Here is a 24,591-nt window from a genome sequence, read left to right on the forward strand (position 1 = left end):
ATACATTTTCTCTTTTTACTTTGTTTAGGACAATATCATGTCTTCAGCTGGCAATATCTACAATGTGTCATCTGATCTGTCTCTTCAGGGCTTTGATCTGTCCCCTGAGAAAGCCATTGTTGCATTTGTCTTTGCTGCTCTGAATTATATAATCATATTGTTCTGCAACTCTTTCCTTCTGTTCACTGTCATAACCAATAAGGGTCTTCATGAACCGATGTATATTCTCCTGTTAAATTTGCCCATTAATGACCTCATAGGTTCTACATGCCTGTTCCCTCATGTCATGCGGGAGCTCCTGTTTGACACCAGGACCATGCCTTTCTCTATCTGTATCACTCAAGCATTCTTCATACATGTATACGCCGTATCAGTGGTCTTCATCTTGACTGCCATGGCATACGACAGATATGTGGCCATCTGCCAGCCGATGAGATACACTACCATTATGAGCAAACTTCACCTCACAAAGATCATCTCGTTGGTATGGCTCTCTAATTTGACACTGATGGCCATTCTTTTCATTCTTCTCCTGCGTTTGCCTCGCTGTAGGTCTTACCTTGCCCATCCGTACTGTGACAACCCTTCCCTGCTTCAACTGGTCTGTGCAGACACGACCATTAATAACCTTTACGGACTTCTGATAACAGCTCTATGTCAGGTGTTAACAGTGGGTCTGATTTTGTACACTTACCTACGGATACTCATAGCCTGTTTCCACAACAAAAGCTCTGATACGAGAAGTAAAGCTTTGCAGACGTGTGGCACACATCTAGTTGTCTTTGTTTTGTTTGAGTGTTTGGGTCTTTTCACCATTATCTCGTACAGGATAAAAGATATTTCCCCTCACTTAAGAAAATTCATTGCGGTTGGTGCTATGATATTGCCACCGACAATGAATCCTGTTATATATGGATTGAGAACTAAGGAAATCAGGGTCAAAGGGATCAAATTTTTCCAGCGAGAGGTTTTCACATCATGAACAAATAACACTGTGGTGTTGTGCTAAATATTGTTTCTACAAAACTTACTTTGCAAAGTTTATCAGTTATATGCATTAAAGTAACATATTAATCTGTCTTTCTGTCAAATCTTTCTCTCTCTAACACACATACATTTCAGTAGTACCAGTTTACCTTTTTCTTAATTATTTTGTGTTTTACCTGTATTTTGAATTTCACATTGCATTGTGTTTTAGAGTTAAAGAAAGTGTCTGTAAATTGAATGGATAATGTCCTGGTAATGAGCTGCTAGTACTTTTTCTGTTATTTTACGTATTTATATCTTACAGTGTAGCCTTACTTTATATTTTTTATTCTCTCACTGACTGCTATCTTTTCTCAATACCATGTCTGTAAATTTTAAATGTTTAAAATACCCACCATCTTTTTTTGATGTCAACCTGATTAGTTCCACTATGATTCTAACGTCGACATGTTGATTTTGCTGACATATTGAAAGAGAATACAGTGCATCCTTTGAGAATGCTTTTAATCAACACTGTAACTGTGGGAAAACCATAAATATTCCTTTGGTTAAATTCTAATTTATCAGGTTGTCACATGTTCTGACGTATCATTTTCTGCTGGAGTTAATTCACTTCATATATAAGTGCTGTGTGCGATTCTAGTTCATGACCACAAGATGGAATGCTTAACCAATTTTTGCAATGTTACCAGTGGCAATATATAAAAAGAATGTTATACACACACACACACACGCACACACATATACATATATATATATATACATCCCTAGGTTTAAACATAATGTAACTGTACGTTAGGGCTGTGCAATTAATCTTACTTTTACTGCTAATCACGAAACCGGCTTTACTGACGAGATGCGCATGATAATCGAATACGATTAATTGCACAGTCCTACTTGTACGTACATATGTACAATAAAAATGCTCACAGGCATTATTTATCATTATCATTTTTTTCTTAATACCTCTGTAATACCACTGTAATCAAGATCTAGTTGATTACTGCTATAGTCTTCTAAATGTGATGTACCGAATTATTACTACTATATATTTATAAAAACAGTATTTATTGATTTATGTATGAATGAATGAATGACTGTAGGAGTTAAGTATATTTTTTTCCCCTCTCCACACATTTTCTGAGCTATGCTGGAGCCTATCCCCCCAACATATCAGGACATAGGCAGGGAAACACCCTGGATGGATGACCATCACATATGACACATTTACACATACAGGCAATTTATAATCTACAATTCACCTGCACTGCATTTCTTCTGAATGTATTCATAGCATCTGGAATAAACCCATACCAACCAGAGACGGGAAGTAACAAAGTACAAATACTTCATTACTGTACTTAAGTAGATTTTTCTGGTATCAATACTTTACTATTTATTTTTCTGACAACTTTTTACTTTCACTCTTTACATTTTCACAGAAATATCTGTGTTTTCTACTTATTACATTTTCAAATCCAGGCTTGTTACATTAGTTTTAATTTGTATTTGGTGGCATAATCAATATTATTTCTTGTCATTGTGCACCTTTTTCAACCAAATACAGAAAATATGACCCCCATTGGTGAATCATTTCTTGGCTATCACACACCACAGACATATGCTCTCTATTGGTATTTTATTCAGTGACAGCGATAGCTGGATGCCTTTGTCCATATAATGTATTTCCTGGAGCGTCATGAGTTCGCTCTGGTTACTAACCTAACCTTGATTCCCTGAGATAAGGGAATGAGCATTAAGTAGCATGCTATGGGAAAACTGCTGTTTACTCTGAATACTGAGGCCTGATTTGTTCACATTTGTGAAGCTGCACAAACAATGGCGCTGCTATGGCCGACTTGTTTCCTTTCGAACGGTCTCTCTGATTGCGTACCACGCTATGGGGAATGCATTCAATAGAGCTATGCTATAAATAAGTGCAGAACGAAGCCTCTGTGTGAGCTCAGCCCTGGAGTGCCCATAATGAGGGCTTGAGCATGAGCCAATTATGGGATAACAAGACATTCTCCACTTATAGAGGAGATTAGGTAAATTAGGCAGACAAAATCTGTGCCTGAAGGGCAGGTACATCAAAGTTGTAAAACCTGGTGAAAAGCCTGAAATGGGATGAGTAAATTCGGACCCTGCTCATCCTCTGAGTTAGGAAGAGCCAGAAGGGTAATGACTTGTGCTCTGAATGAAGTGGACACCTAAGCACATAGCTGTGTCTTGATTAGAGGGCAACCCTACAGTCGTTAGGTTTAAACTCAATGCATGAAGCACTGACTGACAGTGCTTGTAAATTGCTCACGCACTTGACCGACGCTAGAGCTAGAAGAAGGGAGGTCTTAAGCAACAGGGGCCGCAAGTCGGCCAACTGAAGTGGCTCAAAGGGAGGGCCTCGTAGGGTCCTAAGGACTGTGGATAAGTCCCATGTTGGCACAGTATGAAGATGAGAGTGATTTAATCTCTGAGCTTCCCTCAGGAACTTAGCAACAAGGTCATATTTGCTGACTCACTGGCCAGCCACAACAGCATGATTCGCCGTGATGGTTGCCACATAAACTTTGAGTGTGAAAGGGGAGCGCCCCTTGTCCAGCAGCTCTTGCAGAAAGGTTAGCACACATGACACGCACAAGAGGACGGGTCCTCACTCCATGCTGCACACCAGTCAGAAAAGACCGACCATTTAAAGGCTCAAGAAATATGTTGGCCAGTGATAGCTGTCTTCTTAGGTGAAGAAGTCTACCTCTGCCCTCTCAAAGACAGACCAAATCGTTTGAACCACTTGGGGATGTAGTCTCCATTCTCCTTGTACAGCATGTCCGCTCCTTGGTTCTGTCTGCCCAGCATGTGAACTGCCCACAGTGAGAGGTGCCCATAGGAGGAGGCGTCTCACCATGCTGTAAAGGGAGTGTAACCTCATACCGCCTTGGTGATTTATATAGGCTACCACCGTCATGTTGTCAGGACACGGTCCCCTCTTAAGGCTTGTAGGAAGGTTTTTATGGCTAGAGAAACCGCCATAATCTCTGGGCAGTTGATGTGTAGGTGCTGCTCCAGGCTGGACCAGGAGTTGAATGCCGGTCTGCCCTTGTATAGTGCGCCCCAACCTGAGGTGGAGGCATCTGCCATGACCACCTTCCTCCTGGAGGTCAGTCCATATGGAACACCTGTCTCAAACAGGCGAGGAGCCTTCCAAGGGGCCACAGCTCTGACCTGGTGGTTCACCTCGAGGTGCTAAGCATGAGACGGTACTCAAGTCTGAGGCAAAATTGGAGAGGAAGCAGGCCCAACGGAATCAAAGAGGAGGCAGCTGACATGAAGCTGAGCATCCTGTGGAAAACTCTGAGGGGATGAGAAGTCCCAAATCGGAATGACACTGTTAGCCACTGAATCGTCAGTGAGTAATCCAGGCCTGCATCTGGGCTGAATGCAGGAAGATGACTTGCTGGCGGGGAGACAGAGAGCTCTTGGCAAAATTTATTTTCAGCCCAAGACGCTCCAGGTGGCTGATCAACAGCGACCTGTGAGCGAGAAGTTCCTGCTCCGATTTGGCTAACGCGAGCCAATCATCTAGGCAATTCATAATGCGGATTCCCATTTGCCTCAGAGGGGAAAGAGCCATGTTCATAAAGGTGTGTGGATACAAAGACAGCCTGAATGGCAGGACTATATCTCCCTGGGGTCGACAGTATCGCCAGCGATACCAGCTCGGTTTTTTAAGATCAGTGCAAAAGACACTAAAAATACTTTGTTGATTTTGGTAACACAAATAAGTGTTATACATCAATCGAAACTGTTAAGTGTCTACTTTTATTTGTGTACACTTACAATAACAACAAAACTTTGTGCTTTTGGAAAAAAAGAAAACAAACGGTACACTCTCTGTCTTCTCCGTCTCCGCTAACTGCTTTTAGAAACACATCACTAAAATGAACTGTAACTCAGCGAATACTCAACACACAGACATGGGAGTTATATCTATAGAAAGCTTGACGTGTATACTTTTAAATGAAATATCACTGAAAACAAATATTCTGTGATAAAGTAATCTGTATGAAGCCAACACAATGTTCAGTCTTTCCAGTCTAACTCATTATCTCTAATGCAATCCCGCCCCCTCGCCGCTCGCGCCGTTCATAAATATCCACGTGAGACGCGTGCACATGTAAACACCCAATGCAAACAAAGTGTGAGGAGATGGTTCATCTCGGCTACTGTTCGTTTCTGGAAGAAGACGCGCTGAGTAAAGGCAGGATTTCCCTCAGAAGAAGAACAATATTTCATCCAGTAGAGGAGATCAGTCTGATGAGGAAGTATGTTTCTTTTTTTGCATTAGTTAAGGTATTATTGTGACATAAACTTGAACATAAACTTGAACACATTTACTAGTTGGGTTGTTCCCAAACTAGAACATGATGAATGCTACGCATCTAAGAATGCTTAGACCATGTTTATTATTAATACTCTGTTCACAAATAGATTTGAATAGCGTGCTAAACAATAATACATAATAATATCAGATATAAAATATCCTTTCTTATAGTACAAAGTATACGTGAGTCTATGGCTACAGAATCATATCACAGGCTAATATAAAATCATACAAAATAGGCTATATGACTACAAAATTACAGTTGGGTTTTTTTCCCAAACTATAATTCCTGACTACAATGTTTGAAATTGAGTAAAACATTTTGAATATGATAGGCAATTCATTGTATTTAAATTTCTTACAGCACAATGATGTTTTCATGCTCTGTATAAAAATAAAAGTAATATGAGTGTACACTGTAACATGATGAATGCCATGAGTCTAATTATGTTTAGAACATGTTTATTATTAATACTCTGTTCACAAATAGATTTTAATAGCGTGCTAAACAATAATACATAATAATATCAGATATAAAATATCCTTTCTTATAGTACAAAGTATACGTGAGTCTATGGCTACAGAATCATATCACAGGCTAATATAAAATCATACAAAATAGGCTATATGACTACAAAATCATAGTTGGGTTTTCCCAAACTATAATTCCTGACTACAATGTTTGAAATTGAGTAAAACATTTTGAATATGATAGGCAATTCATTGTATTTAAATTTCTTACAGCACAATGATGTTTTCATGCTCTGTATAAAAATAAAAGTAATATGAGTGTACACTGTAACATGATGAATGCCATGAGTCTAATTATGTTTAGAACATGTTTATTATTAATACTCTGTTCACAAATAGATTTTAATAACGTGCTAAACAATAATAATTATTTTCTCAGATATAAAGTCTTTTTTTTTTTTTTTACTCTAGTACAAAGCGTGCATGAGTCTATGGCTACAAAACCTACAGATGCTCCTGATATTAACATGCTCACAAATGTTTTTTTTTTTTTTACGTAAAAATCATACCTGATATTTACGTAAATATCAGGTATGATTTACTTGTTTCACTTGTTGAACATAATCTGTTGCAGGAATGACTCAAAGTCTGTTCACATCTCTGTGGTTAGATCAGTGTGCACAATAATGTGTCTTTGACCTTCATTATGCATGTTTTGATTAAACTGTGTTGTAAATAAAATACAAATAATAATAAAAAAAAAAAGTTCAATCTCCTTACATTCTGTCTTACCTGCCTCAAAGTCACAGTCAGAGCCGATCCTCCCTATAACACTAAAAATCCTATAAATCCTCCCCCGAAACACCAGGGGGCCCCCTTGCTCTCAAAGATGTTTTAATTTTAGTTTCGTTTTTGAATTTGGCCAGCGGTTAATGAAAACATGAATGACCATTTATTTTAATGTGGCGCTCTGTCATGCTCTCTACGTACAAATTAGCCAAATCATGTAACGTGAATGTCGTACAGTGTCTTGTTCTTACTAAAAAAAATAAAACGTTTTTTAAAATTGAAAGCGTACCGAGCCGCAGAAGATATAGTGTTTCTCGAGCGCTTTCCGTAAGCGCAATTCGAGATGGACAAATGTGACATTGTAAATCTTGGCTTTCATTCGAATGGGCATTCGTCGATTGCACAGGACGCCGGTGACCTGGCGCCATTTCATCCAGGCGGCGTTGACTCGGGTTCGGGCGTCCTTGAGGGTGTCGCCGTTGCTGCTGATGACCGATCCGAGATACTTGAAATTGGTCGCCTTCTTTAGGTTTCTGCCATCAATGCTGATGGCTCCGTTCGCTGTTGGCTCTATTTCTTTGTCCTAGCGATTTTCCCGCATGGGTGCAGGGTCTGCTGTTCTGCACGCCCGTCTCCATTTGGCTCGGTCCAGAGCATCCTCCACGGTGATATTGGCGTGCCACATATCATCCTTCAAGCGGTCAAGCCATCAGTTCTTGGGCCTTCCGCGTGGTCGCTGGCCGTGTGGGTTTAGTTAGAGTGCCGTTCTCACCACCGATCCTTCGTCGCTTCTTACGACGTGGCCATACCACCGGAGTCATCCTTCTCGCATCTTCTCCACCATCGGGGCGATGCCCATCCGCTTTCTGACGTCTTCGTTGTCACGTGGTTCCATCGGGTTAGACCGAGACACCATCACAGCATTCGCATTTCCATTGTGTGAAGGGCCTGCTCGTGCTTGGATGTTGCTGGCCAACGCTCCGATCCTTAAAGGGCTATGGGACGTACCACGGTCTTGTAAATCTTGGCTTTCATTCGAAGGGGCATTCGTCGATTGCACAGGATGCCGGTGACCTGGCGCCATTTCATCCAGGCGGTCTTGTAAATCTTAGCTTTCATTCGAATGGGCATTCATCGATTGCACAGGACGCCGGTGACCTGGTGCCATTTCATCCAGGCGGCGTTGACTCGGGTTCGGGCGTCCTTGCGGGTGTTGCCGTTGCTGCTGATGACCGATCCGAGATACTTGAAATTGGTCGCCTTCTTTAGGTCTTTGCCATCAATGCTGATGGCTCCGTTCGCTGTTGGCTCTATTTCTTTGTCCTAGCGATTTTCCTGCATGGGTGCAGGGTCTGCTGTTCTGCACGCCCGTCTCCATTTGGCTCGGTCCAGTTGAATCCTCCGCGGTGATATTGGCGTGCCGCATATCGTCCTTCAAGCGGTCAAGCCATCAGTTCTTGGGCCTTCCGCGTGGTCGCTGGCCGTGCGGGTTTAGTCAGAGTGCCGTTCTCACCACCGATCCTTCGTCGCTTCTTACGACGTGGCCATACCACCGGAGTCATCCTTCTCGCATCTTCTCCACGATCGGGGCGATGCCCATCCGCTTTCTGACGTCTTCGTTTGTCACGTGGTTCCATCGGGTTAGACCGAGACACCATCACAGCATTCGCATTTCCATCGTGTGAAGGGCCTGCTCGTGCTTGGATGTTGCTGGCCAACGCTCCGATCCTTAAAGGGCTATGGGACGTACCACGGTCTTGTAAATCTTGGCTTTCATTCGAATGGGCATTCGTCGATTGCACAGGATGCCGGTGACCTGGCGCCATTTCATCCAGGCGGTCTTGTAAATCTTGGCTTTCATTCGAATGGGCATTCGTCGATTGCACAGGACGCCGGTGACCTGGCGCCATTTCATCCAGGCGGCGTTGACTCGGGTTCGGGCGTCCTTGCGGGTGTTGCCGTTGCTGCTGATGACCGATCCGAGATACTTGAAATTGGTCGCCTTCTTTAGGTCTTTGCCATCAATGCTGATGGCTCCGTTTGCTGTTGGCTCTATTTCTTTGTCCTAGCGATTTTCCCGCATGGATGCAGGGTCTGCTGTTCTGCACGCCCGTCTCCATTTGGCTCGGTCCAGAGAATCCTCCGCGGTGATATTGGCGTGCCGCATATCGTCCTTCAAGCGGTCAAGCCATCAGTTCTTGGGCCTTCCGCGTGGTCGCTGCCGTGCGGGTTTAGTCAGAGTGCCGTTCTCACCACCGATCCTTCGTCGCTTCTACGACGTGGCCATACCACCGAGTCATCCTTCTCGCATCTTCTCCACGATCGGGCGATGCCCATCCGCTTTCTGACGTCTTCGTTTGTCACGTGGTTCCATCGGGTTAGACCGAGACACCATCACAGCATTCGCATTTCCATCGTGTGAAGGGCCTGCTCGTGCTTGGATGTTGCTGGCCAACGCCCGATCCTTAAAGGGCTATGGGACGTACCACGGTCTTGTAAATCTTGGCTTTCATTTGAATGAGCATTCGTCGATTGCACAGGATGCCGGTGACCTGGCGCCATTTCATCTAGGCGGTCTTGTAAATCTTGGTTTTCATTCGAATGGGCATTCGTCGATTGCACAGGACGCCGGTGACCTGGCGGCATTTCATCCAGGCGGCGTTGACTCGGTTCGGGCGTCCTTGCGGGTGTTGCCGTTGCTGCTGATGACCGATCCGAGATACTTGAAATTGGTCGCCTTCTTTAGGTCTTTGCCATCAATGCTGATGGCTCCGTTTGCTGTTGGCTCTATTTCTTTGTCCTAGCGATTTTCCCGCATGGATGCAGGGTCTGCTGTTCTGCACGCCCGTCTCCATTTGGCTCGGTCCAGAGAATCCTCCGCGGTGATATTGGCGTGCCGCATATCGTCCTTCAAGCGGTCAAGCCATCAGTTCTTGGGCCTTCCGCGTGGTCGCTGCCGTGCGGGTTTAGTCAGAGTGCCGTTCTCACCACCGATCCTTCGTCGCTTCTTACGACGTGGCCATACCACCGGAGTCATCCTTCTCGCATCTTCTCCACGATCGGGGCGATGCCCATCCGCTTTCTGACGTCTTCGTTTGTCACGTGGTTCCATCGGGTTAGACCGAGACACCATCACAGCATTCGCATTTCCATCGTGTGAAGGGCCTGCTCGTGCTTGGATGTTGCTGGCCAACGCTCCGATCCTTAAAGGGCTATGGGACGTACCACGGTCTTGTAAATCTTGGCTTTCATTTGAATGAGCATTCGTCGATTGCACAGGATGCCGGTGACCTGGCGCCATTTCATCTAGGCGGTCTTGTAAATCTTGGTTTTCATTCGAATGGGCATTCGTCGATTGCACAGGACGCCGGTGACCTGGCGGCATTTCATCCAGGCGGCGTTGACTTGGGTTCGGGCGTCCCCGTCGCTGCTGATGACCGATCCGAGATACTTGAAACTGGTTGCCTTCTTTAGGTCTTTGCCGTCAATGCTGATGGCTCCGTTCGTCTGAGGCCCGCATTCCATATACTCGGTCTTCTTGATGTTTAGCCGCATTCCGTACTTGTCCAGTCGGTTCTTCCATTGCTGTGTTTGGTCTTGCAGCTGTTGACGGTCTTCGCTTGCCAAGAATACGTTGTCAGCGAAGAGGAGTGACCACGGGTGGGTGGTTTGAATGTCGGCTGTCACTGTGTCCATGCATAGGATGAATAGGAGCGGCGAGAGGGCTGATCCTTGATGGACTCCGACGGTGATGGGGAAGGGCAGTGATGTTCCGACCGGGGTTCGAACCACGCTGGTGACGTTGCAGTAAAGCACTTGGATCCACTGGACATAGGCCTCGTGCACATTGTGGGACTGGAGGGCATGCCAAATATGGTCGTGTAGAATTTTGTCAAATGCTTTTTCGAGATCCAGGAAGGTCACGTGGATTCACCTGTTCTTCTCCTGGTATCGCTCTACGAGGAGCCGGGCGGCGTGGATGGCGTCCGTCGTTCTGTTGCCTTTGACGAAGCCGCATTGATTTGGTGTGACGGTGACGATCTGACGTAGTCTGGTGTCCAAGATTCGCTCGAAAATTTTCATGCCGTGGCATAAAAGGTGAATCGGCCTGTAGTTGGAGCATTCCACGACGTCACCCTTACCCTTCCAAATGGGTACTGTTGTGCTGGTCATCCAGGTTGTCGGGGCCACGCCTTCATCAACCATTTGGTTGAAAATGACGGCAAGGATATCGGCACCTCTGCACCCAAGCAGTTTCCAGGCTTCGACGGGGATATCGTTTGTCATCTTCTTGATGGCAGCCTCTACTTCCGCTGTCGTGATCGGCATGACGGGGCCAGAGAAGGCGTGGGTGCTTTGGATTGGTGGATGAGGAAATTCGTTCGTTGCTGCTTTTCGTGAAGTAATTTCTCCAGCTCTGGAGGATGGCGGGGACATCTCGCAAGGTGTTGCTGTTGTTGTCCTTGACGTGCTTAACTTGGCCGATATCCTGCATTGCGCGATGGCGGGCGTTGGACAATCGATACATTTTGTTTGCTCCTTTGACCCCAGAGGGGTCTATATTTTAAAATTAAAATAAAAAAATCCAGTGATTTAAAATTGAATTTTTAGCATCATTACTCCAGTTTTCAGTGGTACATGATTCTTCAGAAATAATTCTAATATACAGATTTGCTGCTCTGTTATTGGTGCTCAATCAGTAATAATGGTTCTTATTGTTATCAATATTGAACACATTTTTTTCTACTTCATATTTTTGTGGAAATCATGATACATTTTTACTTTTCAGGATTCTTTGATGAATATAAAGTTCAAAATAACAGAATTTATTTGAAATAAAATACTTACGGTCACTTTTGAACAATTTAATTTGTCCTTGTTGAATAAAAGCATATATATATATATATATATATATATATATATATATATATATATATATATATATATATATATATGTGTTTTTAATTGTACTTTGAATGGTAACATGTTATGGTTTCCACAACTGTTTTCTATATTGATGGTCAGAAATGTCTCTTGAGCAGCAAATCAGCATATTATTAGAGTGATTTCACTGAAGACTGGAGTAATGATGCTGAAAATTTTGAATCACCGGAATAAATGTTATTTTAAAATGTATTCACATAAAAAAAACAGTTATTATAAATTGAAATAATATTTCACAATATTATTTTTTTATTGTATTTTTCATCAAATAAATGAAGCCTTAGTAGTAGTTCTTTCAAAAACATAAAAAAAAACAAAAAAAAAAACTTACTGATCCTAAACTTTGATCGGTGATATGTTTTAAATTAACTATTCATTTTGACAGTGATGCAATGATGATAATCTTGGATATGTGAGAAAATCTACATATTTGAAACTGTATCACTCCTATATCAGTTCTTACTTACTTAAATCAGCATATTTGTGAAATTTGAATTTTTTAAATGTCTTATAAATCTTTTAAAATTTTTGCATTATCATTCATATCAAATTCTTAAATTTAATTAATGAATTTACATTTACGTTTAAAAATTACAGCTGCATGAATAATGTTCTGAGCTTAGTGTTTTAAATCATTTTTAATATACAAATATAAAAAGTAAAAAAAAAAACGCAATGATATTTTAAAATATGAGAGTAAACTGCCAGTAGGCGGTGACAAGTGACTGTTTTAATAAGTGAACATTTGAGTCCTTAGTTCAAGCGATTAATTCAGATGACCGATTCATTCAAGAATCTTTATGAATGGATCACTGCATCATTGACTGCATCATTGACTGAAATGATTAATTCAAAGGTGCTGAGTCATTCAATAATGAAACATTGCTCAGAGATTACTGAATGATTATTACTCATTTATTGAATGAATAAAAGCAATGTTGAATCAGCACTCATGCTGATATTTGGGAAACAGCACTTTCTTGGTCATCTCATGTTGCTACAACCAGGGCTTGACATTAACACCCTCCAACCCACCAAATTCGGGTGGATTCGTCTTTTACAAGGAATGTAATAAAATCATTCTCGCCAAAATTGCTCAATTGCACTACACAATTTCTTTCTGATTTTACAAAATTTATATTCTCTTGCTCTTAGTTCCCTTTCAGTTGGTCAATTCGAGTCACGTCGTTGACCGACGAATTGGGATCTCGCTTCGAGAGACCGATCTACTTCGAGTTTAAACTAAACGAGCCAATGCACATTGGCATGCGATGATTGCATCCAGCTACCGCTGATCACAGCATGAGCATAAATAGGCAGAAGGTGCAACGCATACCAGCTTTTCACTTCGGAGCCGAGCAACAACATCGTTCTGCTCCTGCCAAAACCTTTGTGTGTGACGAGTTCAATGCGTTCTAAGGGAGCTTTTGTATTGGCGGATGGCGCTTCAGTGGTGGTTGTTCCTGTGTCGAGAGGGTTGTGCACTTCAGGCTGCACTACCCCCTGTTGTGCTGCAAGCGGCCTCCACCGCATCCCTATCCCTCGAGGTTGGACGATTGGTTTCTCAGACTGGCTCGCATTGGTTCTCAGTGCCCTGCCCCAGTGCCTTTCTTCCCGGAGGTGCATGAGGAGCTTACCAGGTCGTGGACAGCTCCTTTTACTGCCAGAAACCGGCCTGCTAGTTCCTCCCCCTCATCACCCTCGACAGTGGTGCAGCTAAGGGGTATACGGGGATCCCCCCAGTGGAATGGTCGGTAGCGAGGCAGTTGTGTCCTAATACCGCCTCCTCCTGGCGGGGAAACCCATCGCTCCCCTCCCGGGCCTGTAGGCACTCGTCTGGTCTAACCGGCAGAGCTTATACGGCTTGTGGAGAAGCTGCCTCTGCCTTACACGCTATGGCAGGGGTGTCAAACTCAATTCCTGGAGGGCCGGAGCCCTGCAGAGTTTTGATCCAACCCTGCTCCAACACACATACCATGTAGTTTTCAATTAAGCCTGAAGGACTTGATTAGCTGGATCAGGTGTGTTTAATTAGGGTTGCATCTAAACTCTGCAGGGCTCAGGCCCTCCAGGAATTGAGTTTGACACTCCTGCGCTATGGCATTACTGCAGGTTCATCAGGCCAAGGCACTGAAGGACCTGCACGAGGGTGGTCATGATCCGGAAGTTCTGAAAGCGCTCCGAACCAGAACTGACCTTGCGCTTTGAGCAACGAAGGTCACCGTGAGTTCTCTGGGTCATGCGATGTCCATACTTTTGGTCCAGGAGCGCCATCTCTGGCGGTGTCTGGCCGACATGAGGGATGCCGACAAAGTTCGGCTCCTCAATGCCCCTGTGTCCCAGACCGGCCTCTTTGGCGATGCGGTTGAGAGCTTTGCCCAGCTGTTCTCGGCTGCACAGAAGAAGACTGCGACGATTCATCACATCCTGCTTCTGACCCAGCCTGTTCGTTGCCGAGGGCAGCCCCCTGCATCCGCTCCCACCCCCAATGGCAACCAAATTCTTGACAAAAGAGCAGTTTTCTCTATTTCTAGGTCCCAAAAGGGCAACACCGAACCACACTCATCTTCTTCTTCTTCTGTCACCAGCGGGCAGCAACGGGTGGTTCGAGAGCATCATCAAAGGCCCTACTCATGCACCCTCTGCCCAACGTTGGAACCAGTCAAGCATTGCACTGCACACTCAGACCCCTCTTCGGTCTGCCCACGAGCTGCCCGAGCTGGGTCCCTGCGTTCCACCTCATTGCCCCACTACATATATGGCGGTGGTTCCACTGGTCCTACTTGCACGGTATTTGGGTGCCTGGCTAATAATACTCAGTCTGTCTCGCTGGCTTCTGCAGAGCATCAGCCTCGGCTATCAGATTCAGTTCACCCAGCGTCCCCCCAAGCTCAGCGGCATCCAGTTCACATCAGTGGGGCAGCTGATGCTCCTGTCTTGTGTGTGGAGATCGCAGTCCTACTGGCTAAGGATGCAACAGAGCCGGTCCCTCCAGCCGATATGAAGACGGGGTTTTACAGACCCAACTTCACTGTACCCAAGAAAGGCGGCGGGTTACGACCAATCTTGGACCTGCATGTCTGCATGTCTTCACCGGTTACTGTTCAAGATGCTGATGCAGAAATGCATCTTCGGGTGCATCCATCCCCAAGACTGGTGCTCCGCCACCTCAGCCAGTTGGGTCTTCGCCAACTGGGAAAAGAACAAACTCTGCCCGACATCAACCATTGATGCCATCAGACCTTGCGTTTCTCCGGGTAAGAGTTCCCCTAGAGCAGGTCTCCAGGCATGCTGTGATTTACACGGATGCCTCTACCACCGGCTGGGGGGGCCACGTACAACTGGCATGCAGTGTCAGGGGTATGGACAGGCCCCCAACTGCACTGGCACATCAACTGCCTAGAGTTGTTAGCAGTGCGACTTGCCTTTAACCGTCTCAAGGGGCGCTTACAAGGCAAGCACGTGCTGGTCCGGAAAGACAACATTGTGACCGTTGCATACATCAACCGACAAGGTGGTCTGCTCTCCCGTTGTATTTCGCAACTCGCCCGCCACCTCCACCTTTGGAGTCGGAAGGTTCTGAGGTCACTTTGTGCCATTTACGTGCCACACTTCGTGCCACACTGTTTGCTCAACCATGCAGCAGAGGAGCTGCGTTGCCCGAGTTGCCCTCCTGGGAGAGTGGAGACTCCATGCCCAGACAGTCCAGGTGATTTTGAGTTGTTTCGGAGTTACTCAGGTAGACCTGTTTGCCTCTCCAGAAACCTCTCACTGCCAGTTGTTCTACTTCCTGACTGAGGGAACACTCGGCACGGACGCACTGGCACACAGCTGGCTGCGGGCCCTGCGTAAATATGCGTTTCACCCAGTGAGTCTTCTCACACAGACACTGTGCAAAGTCAGGGAGGACGAGGAGCAGGTCCTGCTCGTTGCGCCCTATTGGCCCAACCAGACATGGAACTGATGCTCCTCGCGATAGCCCCTCCCTGGCAGATTCCTCTGAGGAAGGATCCACTGACTCAGGGCACCCTGTGGCACCTGCGTCCAGACCTCTGGAAACTCCATGTCTGGTCCCTGGACTGTACGCGGAGGTTCTAGGTGACCTACTCAAATAGGTAGTTGACACCATCACTTTGACATGAGCACCGTCTACGAGACACGTTTACGCCTTGAAGTGGAATCTGTTCGTCGAGTCCGATCAGAGTCGTGCTTTCCTTTTTGCAGCAAGTGTTGGAGCGAAGGCTGTCTCCCTCCACCCTTAAAGTCTATGTTGCTGCGATCGCTGCTAACCATGACCCCGTGGAAGGGAAGTTGGTAGGGAAGCATGACCTGGTCATCAGGTTCTTTAGGGGGGTAAGAAGGTTGAATTCTCCTCAGCCTCCCTCTATACCCTCTTGGGACCTCTCTCTAGTGCTCAGAGCACTACAGCAGGGCCTATTTGAGCCCTTGCAGTCAGTCAAGCTAAAGTTTCTTTCAATAAAAACTCTGCTCCTGATTGCATTGGCCTCCATCAAGAAGGTAGGGGATCTGAACACATTTTCGGTCGACAAATCGTGCCTAAAGTTTGGGCCGGCTGATTCCCTGGTAATCCTGAGGCCCTGGCCCGGTTAAGTGCCCAAGGTTCCTACAACCCCCTTTAGGGATCAGTTGTGAACCCAGTTGTGCCATCACCCTGGCGTTTCAAGCACAGGGTGAGCCCTGCCCGCACAGGTTGTGAGCCCACTCTACTAGAAGTGTTGCATCCTCCTGGGCGTTGGCGCGTGGTGCCTCACTGACAGATATTTGTAGGGCTACGGGCTGGGCAACCCCCAACACATTCACTAGATTCTATAGCAGGGTTCCTCAAATCTTACCCTGGAGGGCCAATCCACTGCAGAGTTTAGCTCCAGCCCTGATCAAACTCACCTGTCTGTGATTTTCTAATGATCCTGAGGACATTGATTAGCATGTTCAGGTGTATTTGATTAGGGTTACAGCTGAACTCTGCAGGAAAGTGGATCTCGTGGGCCAGATTTGAGGATCCCTGTTCTATTGCCTTCATGTTGAGCTGGTAACCTCCTGTGTTCTCACCTCAAATGGGTAGAGGCACTGAGAGGCCCTGGTTTAGTGTCGTCTTGCTAAAACTGCTCCAGAGTGTCCGTGCTGTAAACCATGTCGAGCTCCTCCATTACCCACGGCAGCCAAACATTGCGGAGTGTCTGGCGCCAGGCCCTCACTTGATGAAGCCATGAGAGCCAGTAGATGGCTGGCTGCCATATGTAGTGACCTGAGTGGATCCCATATATTTAAGTTTCACGGTATAGCTCAGAGCCCCGGAAGACTTCTCTGCCATTTCTCAAGAGGGTTGCAATCACCTCTAAATCTTCCATATGCACCTAAACAGTTATCCATACGTGTAACTGCTTCTGAAAGGTCCTTCAGGAAGGATGGGGCTTCCCCAATGTTCCTGTTCCAAGTGGAATGGGTACGTTTCCTACTGTTATCCAATCTTACTGAGTGGGTAGTGCTACGACAACAGTGACTGGCCTTCTTGTTGCAAGCCTCGGCCTACACCAAATACAGGGCAGCATCTGTGGCGCTTTGGTAGGGATCCCAATTCGTCGGGCACCGATATGACTCAAAGTGACCGACAGAAAGGGAATGTCTCGGTTACGTATGTTACCCTCGTTCTCTGAAGGAGGGAACGAAGACATCACGACCCGTCGCCACGGCTGCTGTACCACCTCTGAGCGGCCGGGTTACCGGCTCAGCTGCTCAGCGAAAACCTGGTATGCGTTGCAGCTGCTGCCTATTTATGCTCGCACTGTCATCAGTGGCAGCTGGATGCAATCATCACATGCCAATGTGCATTGGCTCATTTAGTTTACATTCAAAGTAGATTGGTCTCTTGAAGTGAGATACCAATTCATCGGTCACTGACGCGACATCTCCGTTCCCTCCTTCAGGGAACGAGGGTTTGGGGTTTGTAGGAACTCCTTTTGGGGAAACTAAATTAGCTCCTACTTCAGAGTACCCACATGAAAAAATACTATAGTAATTTATAGAAAATACTATAGTGTTTTTGAACCATACTACAGTAAAGTGTATTATACTGTATATATTACAGAATTTACAACACTTTGTTAATGAATGCTACAGCATACTGTAGTATTAACTATAGTGAACTGATAAACTGTAATGAATACTGTTGTGCACTTTAGTTTTTACTACAGTAAACTGTAGTGTATTGTAGTATAATATACCCTATAGTTGTATAAAAACTTAGTACAATATTGGGTAAAGTAATTTGTTTATATTACTATAGTTGTTTTATCACCTATAGTATCAACTATAGAATTACCACAACATATTAATTGAAGTACTTTACTATAGTATGGTTCAAAAACACTATAGTATTTAATATAAATTACTATAGTATTTTTTCATGTGGGATATGGTCTAAAACAGTTCTATAGGAACTACCAGTGACGTAAACATACACTGATTGGCCAAACACATACGAAACACCGTCTACGCACTATTTTAAAAAGTCAAGTAAAAATATTTACTCTACGAACATGGAAAAAGTGAATATAATGGCATTTAGCTACCTGTTGTCTGCGGTGTTTGTGTTCTTTTCTCAGCCTTGATGATGTGTAACACTAGTTGTCATAGGAGATTCAGTCAGATTTTTGTGCTATTTTAATCTTGTAAATTGTGCGTTTACATTTTATTTCTGTTATCACGAATTCCACGACACACATTTAAAACAGCTCTGATCACGGCATCTTCCATTCACCGGTTGTTGACACTGGTAAATGCCACAAATAAAGATGTCGCAGTCAGCTGCTTCAGAGTTCCTGCTGTCTGTGTGAATGCAACCAGGAAACGGCCCAAATTGGTTCTCTTGGAACCACCTTGCTGGCTTGTTCCTAGAACTGAGTTCTTAGAACTATGCATTGCGAAAGCACCTTATTACTTCTGTGGGTCTCATTTATGGAGTTTCTGGCTAAGAGTATGAATGAAACAGACATTGTATTAAGTATGTATAGTCTCTAATACTTACAACACCTTATTTTGGGTAAAAATCTGAAAAATAACACTTTTCTTGGAAATTGGAAGTAAATACCAATATCCATACGAGTTATTTTTTCTCTTAGCAGATGCTTAAGATTTCTTGCCAAAATTTAAGATAGTACTGTCACTGATTTAAAAAAAAAAAAAAATGTATCATAAGACTTTAATATTCAATAATAAAACCTTAGACATTTCTAATGATTTATAGTTATAGGCCCCCTGCATGTTAACAGGGGTGTTAATTATGCTCTCACAATGATTTTATTTCTGTTTGCAGAATCACCCTACAATCTAGGATGCAGCCTAGGCGATGGCAAATAGTTTTTTATTTTTTATTTTTCTTGTCAGCTTAGTCTTTTCTCTGCTTGTGTTCTACTTGGTTTTTGTAAGGTCTCTTGTATTAATGTGAGGTCCAGTCATCAGTGTGACACTGAAATGGGTATTGTAATGGCTACTTTTGACTAAAGTACGTCAGAGCTTATACTACTTTACTTTAACTTGAGTGAAAAAGTACAGTCAGTACTTCAAGTTTTACCAGAGTCTTTTTAAACATTAGTATATGTACTTCTACTTGAGTGAAGGATGTGTGTACTTTTGCCACCTCTGGTGCCAACATAGGTGGAACATCCACACATAATGGCCTACTGACTGAGCATGGGCCAGGGACATTCATGCTGTGATGCAACGGTGCTGCTAACCATGCCATGTGTTATGTTCCCAGGCCTTAATTTATTTTTAATTTTCTGTGGAAAGCATTTTATCTCTTCAAAGAATGTCTTACTCTTTAAACCATTTAGTAACCAATTTAAAATATGGCCTTATATTGTCCTAAGTTTAGAAATAGGCTACAGTAAGATGCAGGTGACCATGGAATAAAGGAAGCTAAACCATAGCAGGACCTTGCAGCACAGACCAAAAAAACACTAATTTCTAAAGCAGTCTAAAGTCTTGTAGATTCATATTGATACGTTATACATAAATTATACATATTAGTACCTTAAATGTATTGAACATATTAGTAAAGTACACATTTTAAAGTACTACTACATATAAATACATATAATATACAACATATACATAAAGTGTACATAAGACAGATTTGTACTTATTTCCCCCTGAGAGTGTAGTAGGTTTAAGACAATCTGTGCAGCATATTAAAATGACATTTAAAAAAAAACAACAACAACTTTAAAATAAGGTCTGTGCTTGTGATTGTAAAACTTGTCTGTAATGGATTTGTTTTAATCATTCAGGGCAAATGTTTTACACACATAAAAAGCAGTGAAAAATACATGTAATTAAGTAATATACATGATGCACATTTATTACATGAAGAATTGCGGTTCATTTTATCTGTTTTTATCAAACAGAATTCTGGATGTAAGAGTACCAAAGCATATAAATGTATTGACAGTATTGACCCACTGTACAATATAGGCCTATGTGCACATGGAAATTCATGGTCATACAATTTTAAAGTGCACTGAATGATTATTTATTCATTTAATTATTGTTATTTTGGCTTTTTAAAATAGGAGTTCACAGTGTACACATGGGTTAAACAGCTGTTAGGGACATTTGCATGCAATGTTTCAAGATGTTGGTGTGAGCTTGTCTAATGTGTCAAAATATATTGTATCAAACAGTGTCATGCCTCGGCAGACTCGTCTCTCATTGGTTGCTATCATGACCTCATTTATTACCTGGAGACCCATTAGTTGTTATTCTTGCATGTCAACCTTTTGTATACTGTAGCAACCGTAATTAGTCATTAGTTTAATGAATGTACTTAGTTTAAATTAGTCATGTTTGTTCCTGGTGTCTCAACAGGGAATCACAGTAGGTTTGTCAAAACAAGATAATGAGCCTCTTAGAGATATGCATGATCAATCAAAAGTTTCATAACAAAGTTACACTATGAGAATATAATACTTTTATTATTATTACGTATTAAATCTGATATGGCTATACAAAGTCTATTTTAGTTAACATATGTATGTAAACTATTAGTCTATGATTTGTTTTGATGTATAAAACAGTTTTTTTTGTGAATTTGATGTTTTTCTATTTATAATTTGACATAAGACCTCATAACATAATGACCATTGACATAACACCTATGCCATTTTTGTAGCTTTAAATGGCAAATTATATGCAATATACTCATACAGATACTGATATTGCCGAGTGCGACGTGTTCCTGGGTCAACATCTCTGTTGACCATGGAACAACATTGTGATTAACCAATCAGATTTCAAGAACCAGTTTAAAATTTTTGTAAAGTTTAGGATTACAATCAGCGTTTGGTACCTGTACATCAGTGTAATTCATCTATCAGCTCCTCTGATTTTAGGGATTACTCATGGGTAAGGTTAGGTTTAGGTGTAGGAATATGGTTAAAATTATATTTTTGGATTAAAATGTTGTTCCAGGGTCAACAAAATATGTTGACCCAGGAACACGTCTAACTCAGCAATATCAGGACGTGCATGTAGTACAATTATTTTTACTTTCTTTAAATATTTGAAAGGTACAGGTTTTTTACAGGTGTCAATAGCCTTTTATAGCATGCAGTGCTATAACCTATATATATATATATATATCTTATTCAAGATCGTATTCAATCTTGGAAATGTTTACCATGCTTTTATAACATGTTTCTTATTGTCTTGCATTTGCTACAGAGAGCAAAACATTTTTGTTTTGTCAAAGTGTACAGACCAACAAAAGCTTTATTTGGACATAATTAAACTAATTAAATACTCATGAGAAACTTTTTGTTAAATAACAAGACTTCAATCAAGGTAATTATATTTTTGTTTGTACAACAGTGGTTAATTAGACCCATTAGACCCTGGTCATCAGTTTAGAAGCCCTTTAAAAATCTGTTTTCCTTTCACACGGCCCGATTTCAATATTTTAAGAGAAATCGGTAGGTATTTTATTTGTTTATTCACTTAACTTCCATTTGCAATGAACCCTTGTAATAGTTTTGTCACTATTTTCTGTTACAGTACGATACTGCACTTTTTATGATTGTATGAATATGTGGGATCAATGTGAGATTTTATAAAATGTAACACTTCAAATGTTAATCCACTCCCTAAATACCCTCATACTTTTTTAATGAAAGACATTGGCTTTTCAAAGTGGCTTTTCTTATCAATTGATTAGAAAATGAATCTTTTATGGCTGCAAATGTTTTACTTGTGTGATAATCATACTTTTTTGTTTCCTCTTTTCAGATTTGGAGTTCAAATGAATTTTTCAGTTGCTTTCAGCAATGGAACAAATTCTTTCAATGAAGGATTTTATCTAACTGCCTTTCGCACTCTGGCAAACAAAAACTACCTCATTTTGGTCTTGGTGATCATCTACATCGTCACCTTGCTGGGTAACCTTGTTCTTCTGACTGTCGTGCTAATGAACTCCAGCTTACAGAACCCCAAGTATCTTGCTGTATGTAATCTAGCCATTGTTGACATTTCAATGAATAGTGTTATTATTCCTCAAATGGTGCCTGTTTTTGTGTTTAATCAGAATTATGTTTCATTTGGAGCATGTTTTTCCCAAATGTTCTTCATGCATTTTTTTGGTGACATGGAATCTTTCTCTCTTGCTCTTTTGGCGTATGATCGTCTGATTGCGATCTGCTGGCCTCTACGTTACTCTACCATAAACACCAACCTGAGGATGCTGCTCATAATAGTAGGAATTTGGTTTCTGGTTGTTTTGCTTGAGATTTTCCCAGTCGGTCTTGCAGCCAGACTCCCTTACTGTGGCTCGAGAGAGGTAAAAAGCTGCTGTTGTGAACACAGTCCAGTCTATAGGTTGGCTTGTACAGACATTTCTTACAACCGTCAACTGGCTACAGCTAAGACTTTGACTGTTTTACTAGGCCCTTTGTCTTTTATTATCTTCACCTATGTGATTGTAGTGGTTGCTGTGACAAGGATTGCATCCATATCACAGCGCTGGAAGGCCTTCCAGACCTGTCTCACTCACCTGCTGTTAGTGCTTCTCTATTATATGCCTGTCATGGTGGCATATGTACTAGGAAACCTGCGATTAGTTCAGGATGTGGATCTTTTAACATCAATTCTGACTGTTTCTGTTACCATCCCACCAATGCTGAACCCCATCATCTACAGCTTAAAGACTGATGAACTCCGAGACAAGATAGTCAAGCTTCTGAGAAAGCCAAAAGTGGCACAACATATTATTAAAAATGAAGCCAATGGTTAACAAAAGTCTTGTTTTTCCCCATAGTAGGAGATATACTTTTTAATATTTCACATTATGATCCATGTTAAGCAGAATACACTTATAACCTATGATTATTAAAAATATATATTTTAAATGTTCTGGCTTAGTGTAAGACCCAATATTTGCATTATGTATGGCTTTTGCTTTGCATTCATGGTATGTTACCTGCAATTTATCCATACGTTACACAAAATTAATGCATGTTCAGCAGTCCAGCAGATGTGAATGGCAATGTTTCTCAAGCATAAAGCATCTTTTCATATTCACTTGATTCAAGCACATTTGCATTTGTAAATGTCACATATGTAGTTTTTTTTTTTTGATTTAGTTATTCACAAATTATTAAAGAGAATCAAAATAATTAGTGTAAAAATAATTAGTTTCATAATTTCACAAAATTCAGGTCACTGTAAGACCCACTGTCCGTAGAAAACAGTTATGAGACTGTGCTATAATGAGATACACACTAACAGCAAGCACATTAAAAGTATACAATAACCAAATATGATTTTTATTCTATAATACATTTTAAAAATATGAATTTTTTTTTTTTTTTTACCAATTACTGTCTGTGCATTTTTGGAGTAAATTATGAAAATAAAAAAGTGTTTAACAGTATTCATTAAGAAACAACAATAAATATAAGATACACTAAAAATAAATAAGACACTCCAGAATACAAAGCAATTTGTTGCATATTTTACTGAAAAATCATGAGGATGTAATACTTTCACACTAGATGGCAGGGAAGGACAAGCACTCCTATAATGCATGGTTGATTAAAGCACAACCTCACAACGTGCATGTGTAGACACACAAGCAGAATATATGATTGTATATTATATTGGCAAGCTGCCAAAATGATATTAACATTTTTTTTGCAAGTAAGTGTTGAACAATATTATCAGGGAAATTCAAATATAAAATCAATCAATCAAAAAAAAAAAAAAAAAATCAATCAGTCACAAAAGCAGACAAAGGAGAACTGAATTTTCACACCTAACATGTAAATAAGCCAAGATGACATGACATGATATGACAGTAATTGCGCAGTAACTGACAATCAGCACATCAGTGGACCCAGAACAAAACTTTTCTAATAATGGTTGCCAAAGCTGCGGTTCACATGCTCTTTATACATAAAGACCGTGGTGCTTTTGTAATACAGTTATCAATTTTCACTGTCCTATATAACAAAAAAGAATAATTTAGAATCTGCATAAAAACACATGCAACAAAACAAACTATTTTATATAGACCTATTCAGGGCAGATGCCATAATTAAAATGAGGATGTGAAAGACAGACATGCGGTTTATTCAATCAGTCGTAATGAAATTGAAAATGTGTTCTTCTAAAACAATTCTATGTGACACAAAACTATAAAAAGGTTATGTTGTGAAATTTAGACATGGACCAATCTTAACCCTGCAAAGCTTGACACACAGTAACAGAAATAACAGTGAAAAAATCTCTCTGTTTAAATGCAATGGTTTACTGACCCTTTAGAAAAAATATACATGACAAAAAAAAACATTTTCCGTAGGTGTGTTTTTTTTTTTTGTTATATCACATTTGATACATCAGGATTTTATGACTCACGTAGAATGATAATGAGAATATGGAAAGCACAACTAGAGATGAAAAAAAAAAAAACATCAGTTTTATTCAGAGCATTTATTGTGCATTTATTGAATGAG

The 24,591-nt window shown here is 41.9% G+C and overlaps 1 protein-coding gene and 3 pseudogenes across 1 annotated transcript; 2 read left to right on the top strand and 2 right to left on the bottom strand.

Annotated features, from left to right (window-relative positions):
* Positions 1-37: 37 nt before the first annotated feature.
* Positions 38-982, top strand: LOC131520676 (olfactory receptor 52B4-like). The gene has a single exon (XM_058745094.1). The coding sequence runs from the start codon at positions 38-40 to the stop codon at positions 980-982; it is 945 nt and encodes a 314-aa protein (XP_058601077.1).
* A 6,226-nt stretch (positions 983-7,208) lies between these two features.
* On the bottom strand, positions 7,209-7,939 carry LOC131554203 (uncharacterized; annotated as a pseudogene).
* Positions 7,940-7,948: 9 nt separating this feature from the next.
* Positions 7,949-9,192, bottom strand: LOC131554204 (uncharacterized; annotated as a pseudogene).
* Positions 9,193-22,226: 13,034 nt separating this feature from the next.
* On the top strand, positions 22,227-22,871 carry LOC131554205 (olfactory receptor 1L4-like; annotated as a pseudogene).
* Positions 22,872-24,591: the final 1,720 nt, after the last annotated feature.

Source organism: Onychostoma macrolepis, chromosome 15 (genome assembly GCF_012432095.1).
Source record: "Onychostoma macrolepis isolate SWU-2019 chromosome 15, ASM1243209v1, whole genome shotgun sequence".
NCBI lineage: Eukaryota > Metazoa > Chordata > Actinopteri > Cypriniformes > Cyprinidae > Onychostoma > Onychostoma macrolepis.

What these genes read in the sequence shown, in the direction of transcription:
- LOC131520676 (XM_058745094.1), top strand. Translation starts at nt 38, where the DNA reads ATGTCTTCAGCTGGCAATATCTACAATGTGTCATCTGATCTGTCTCTT.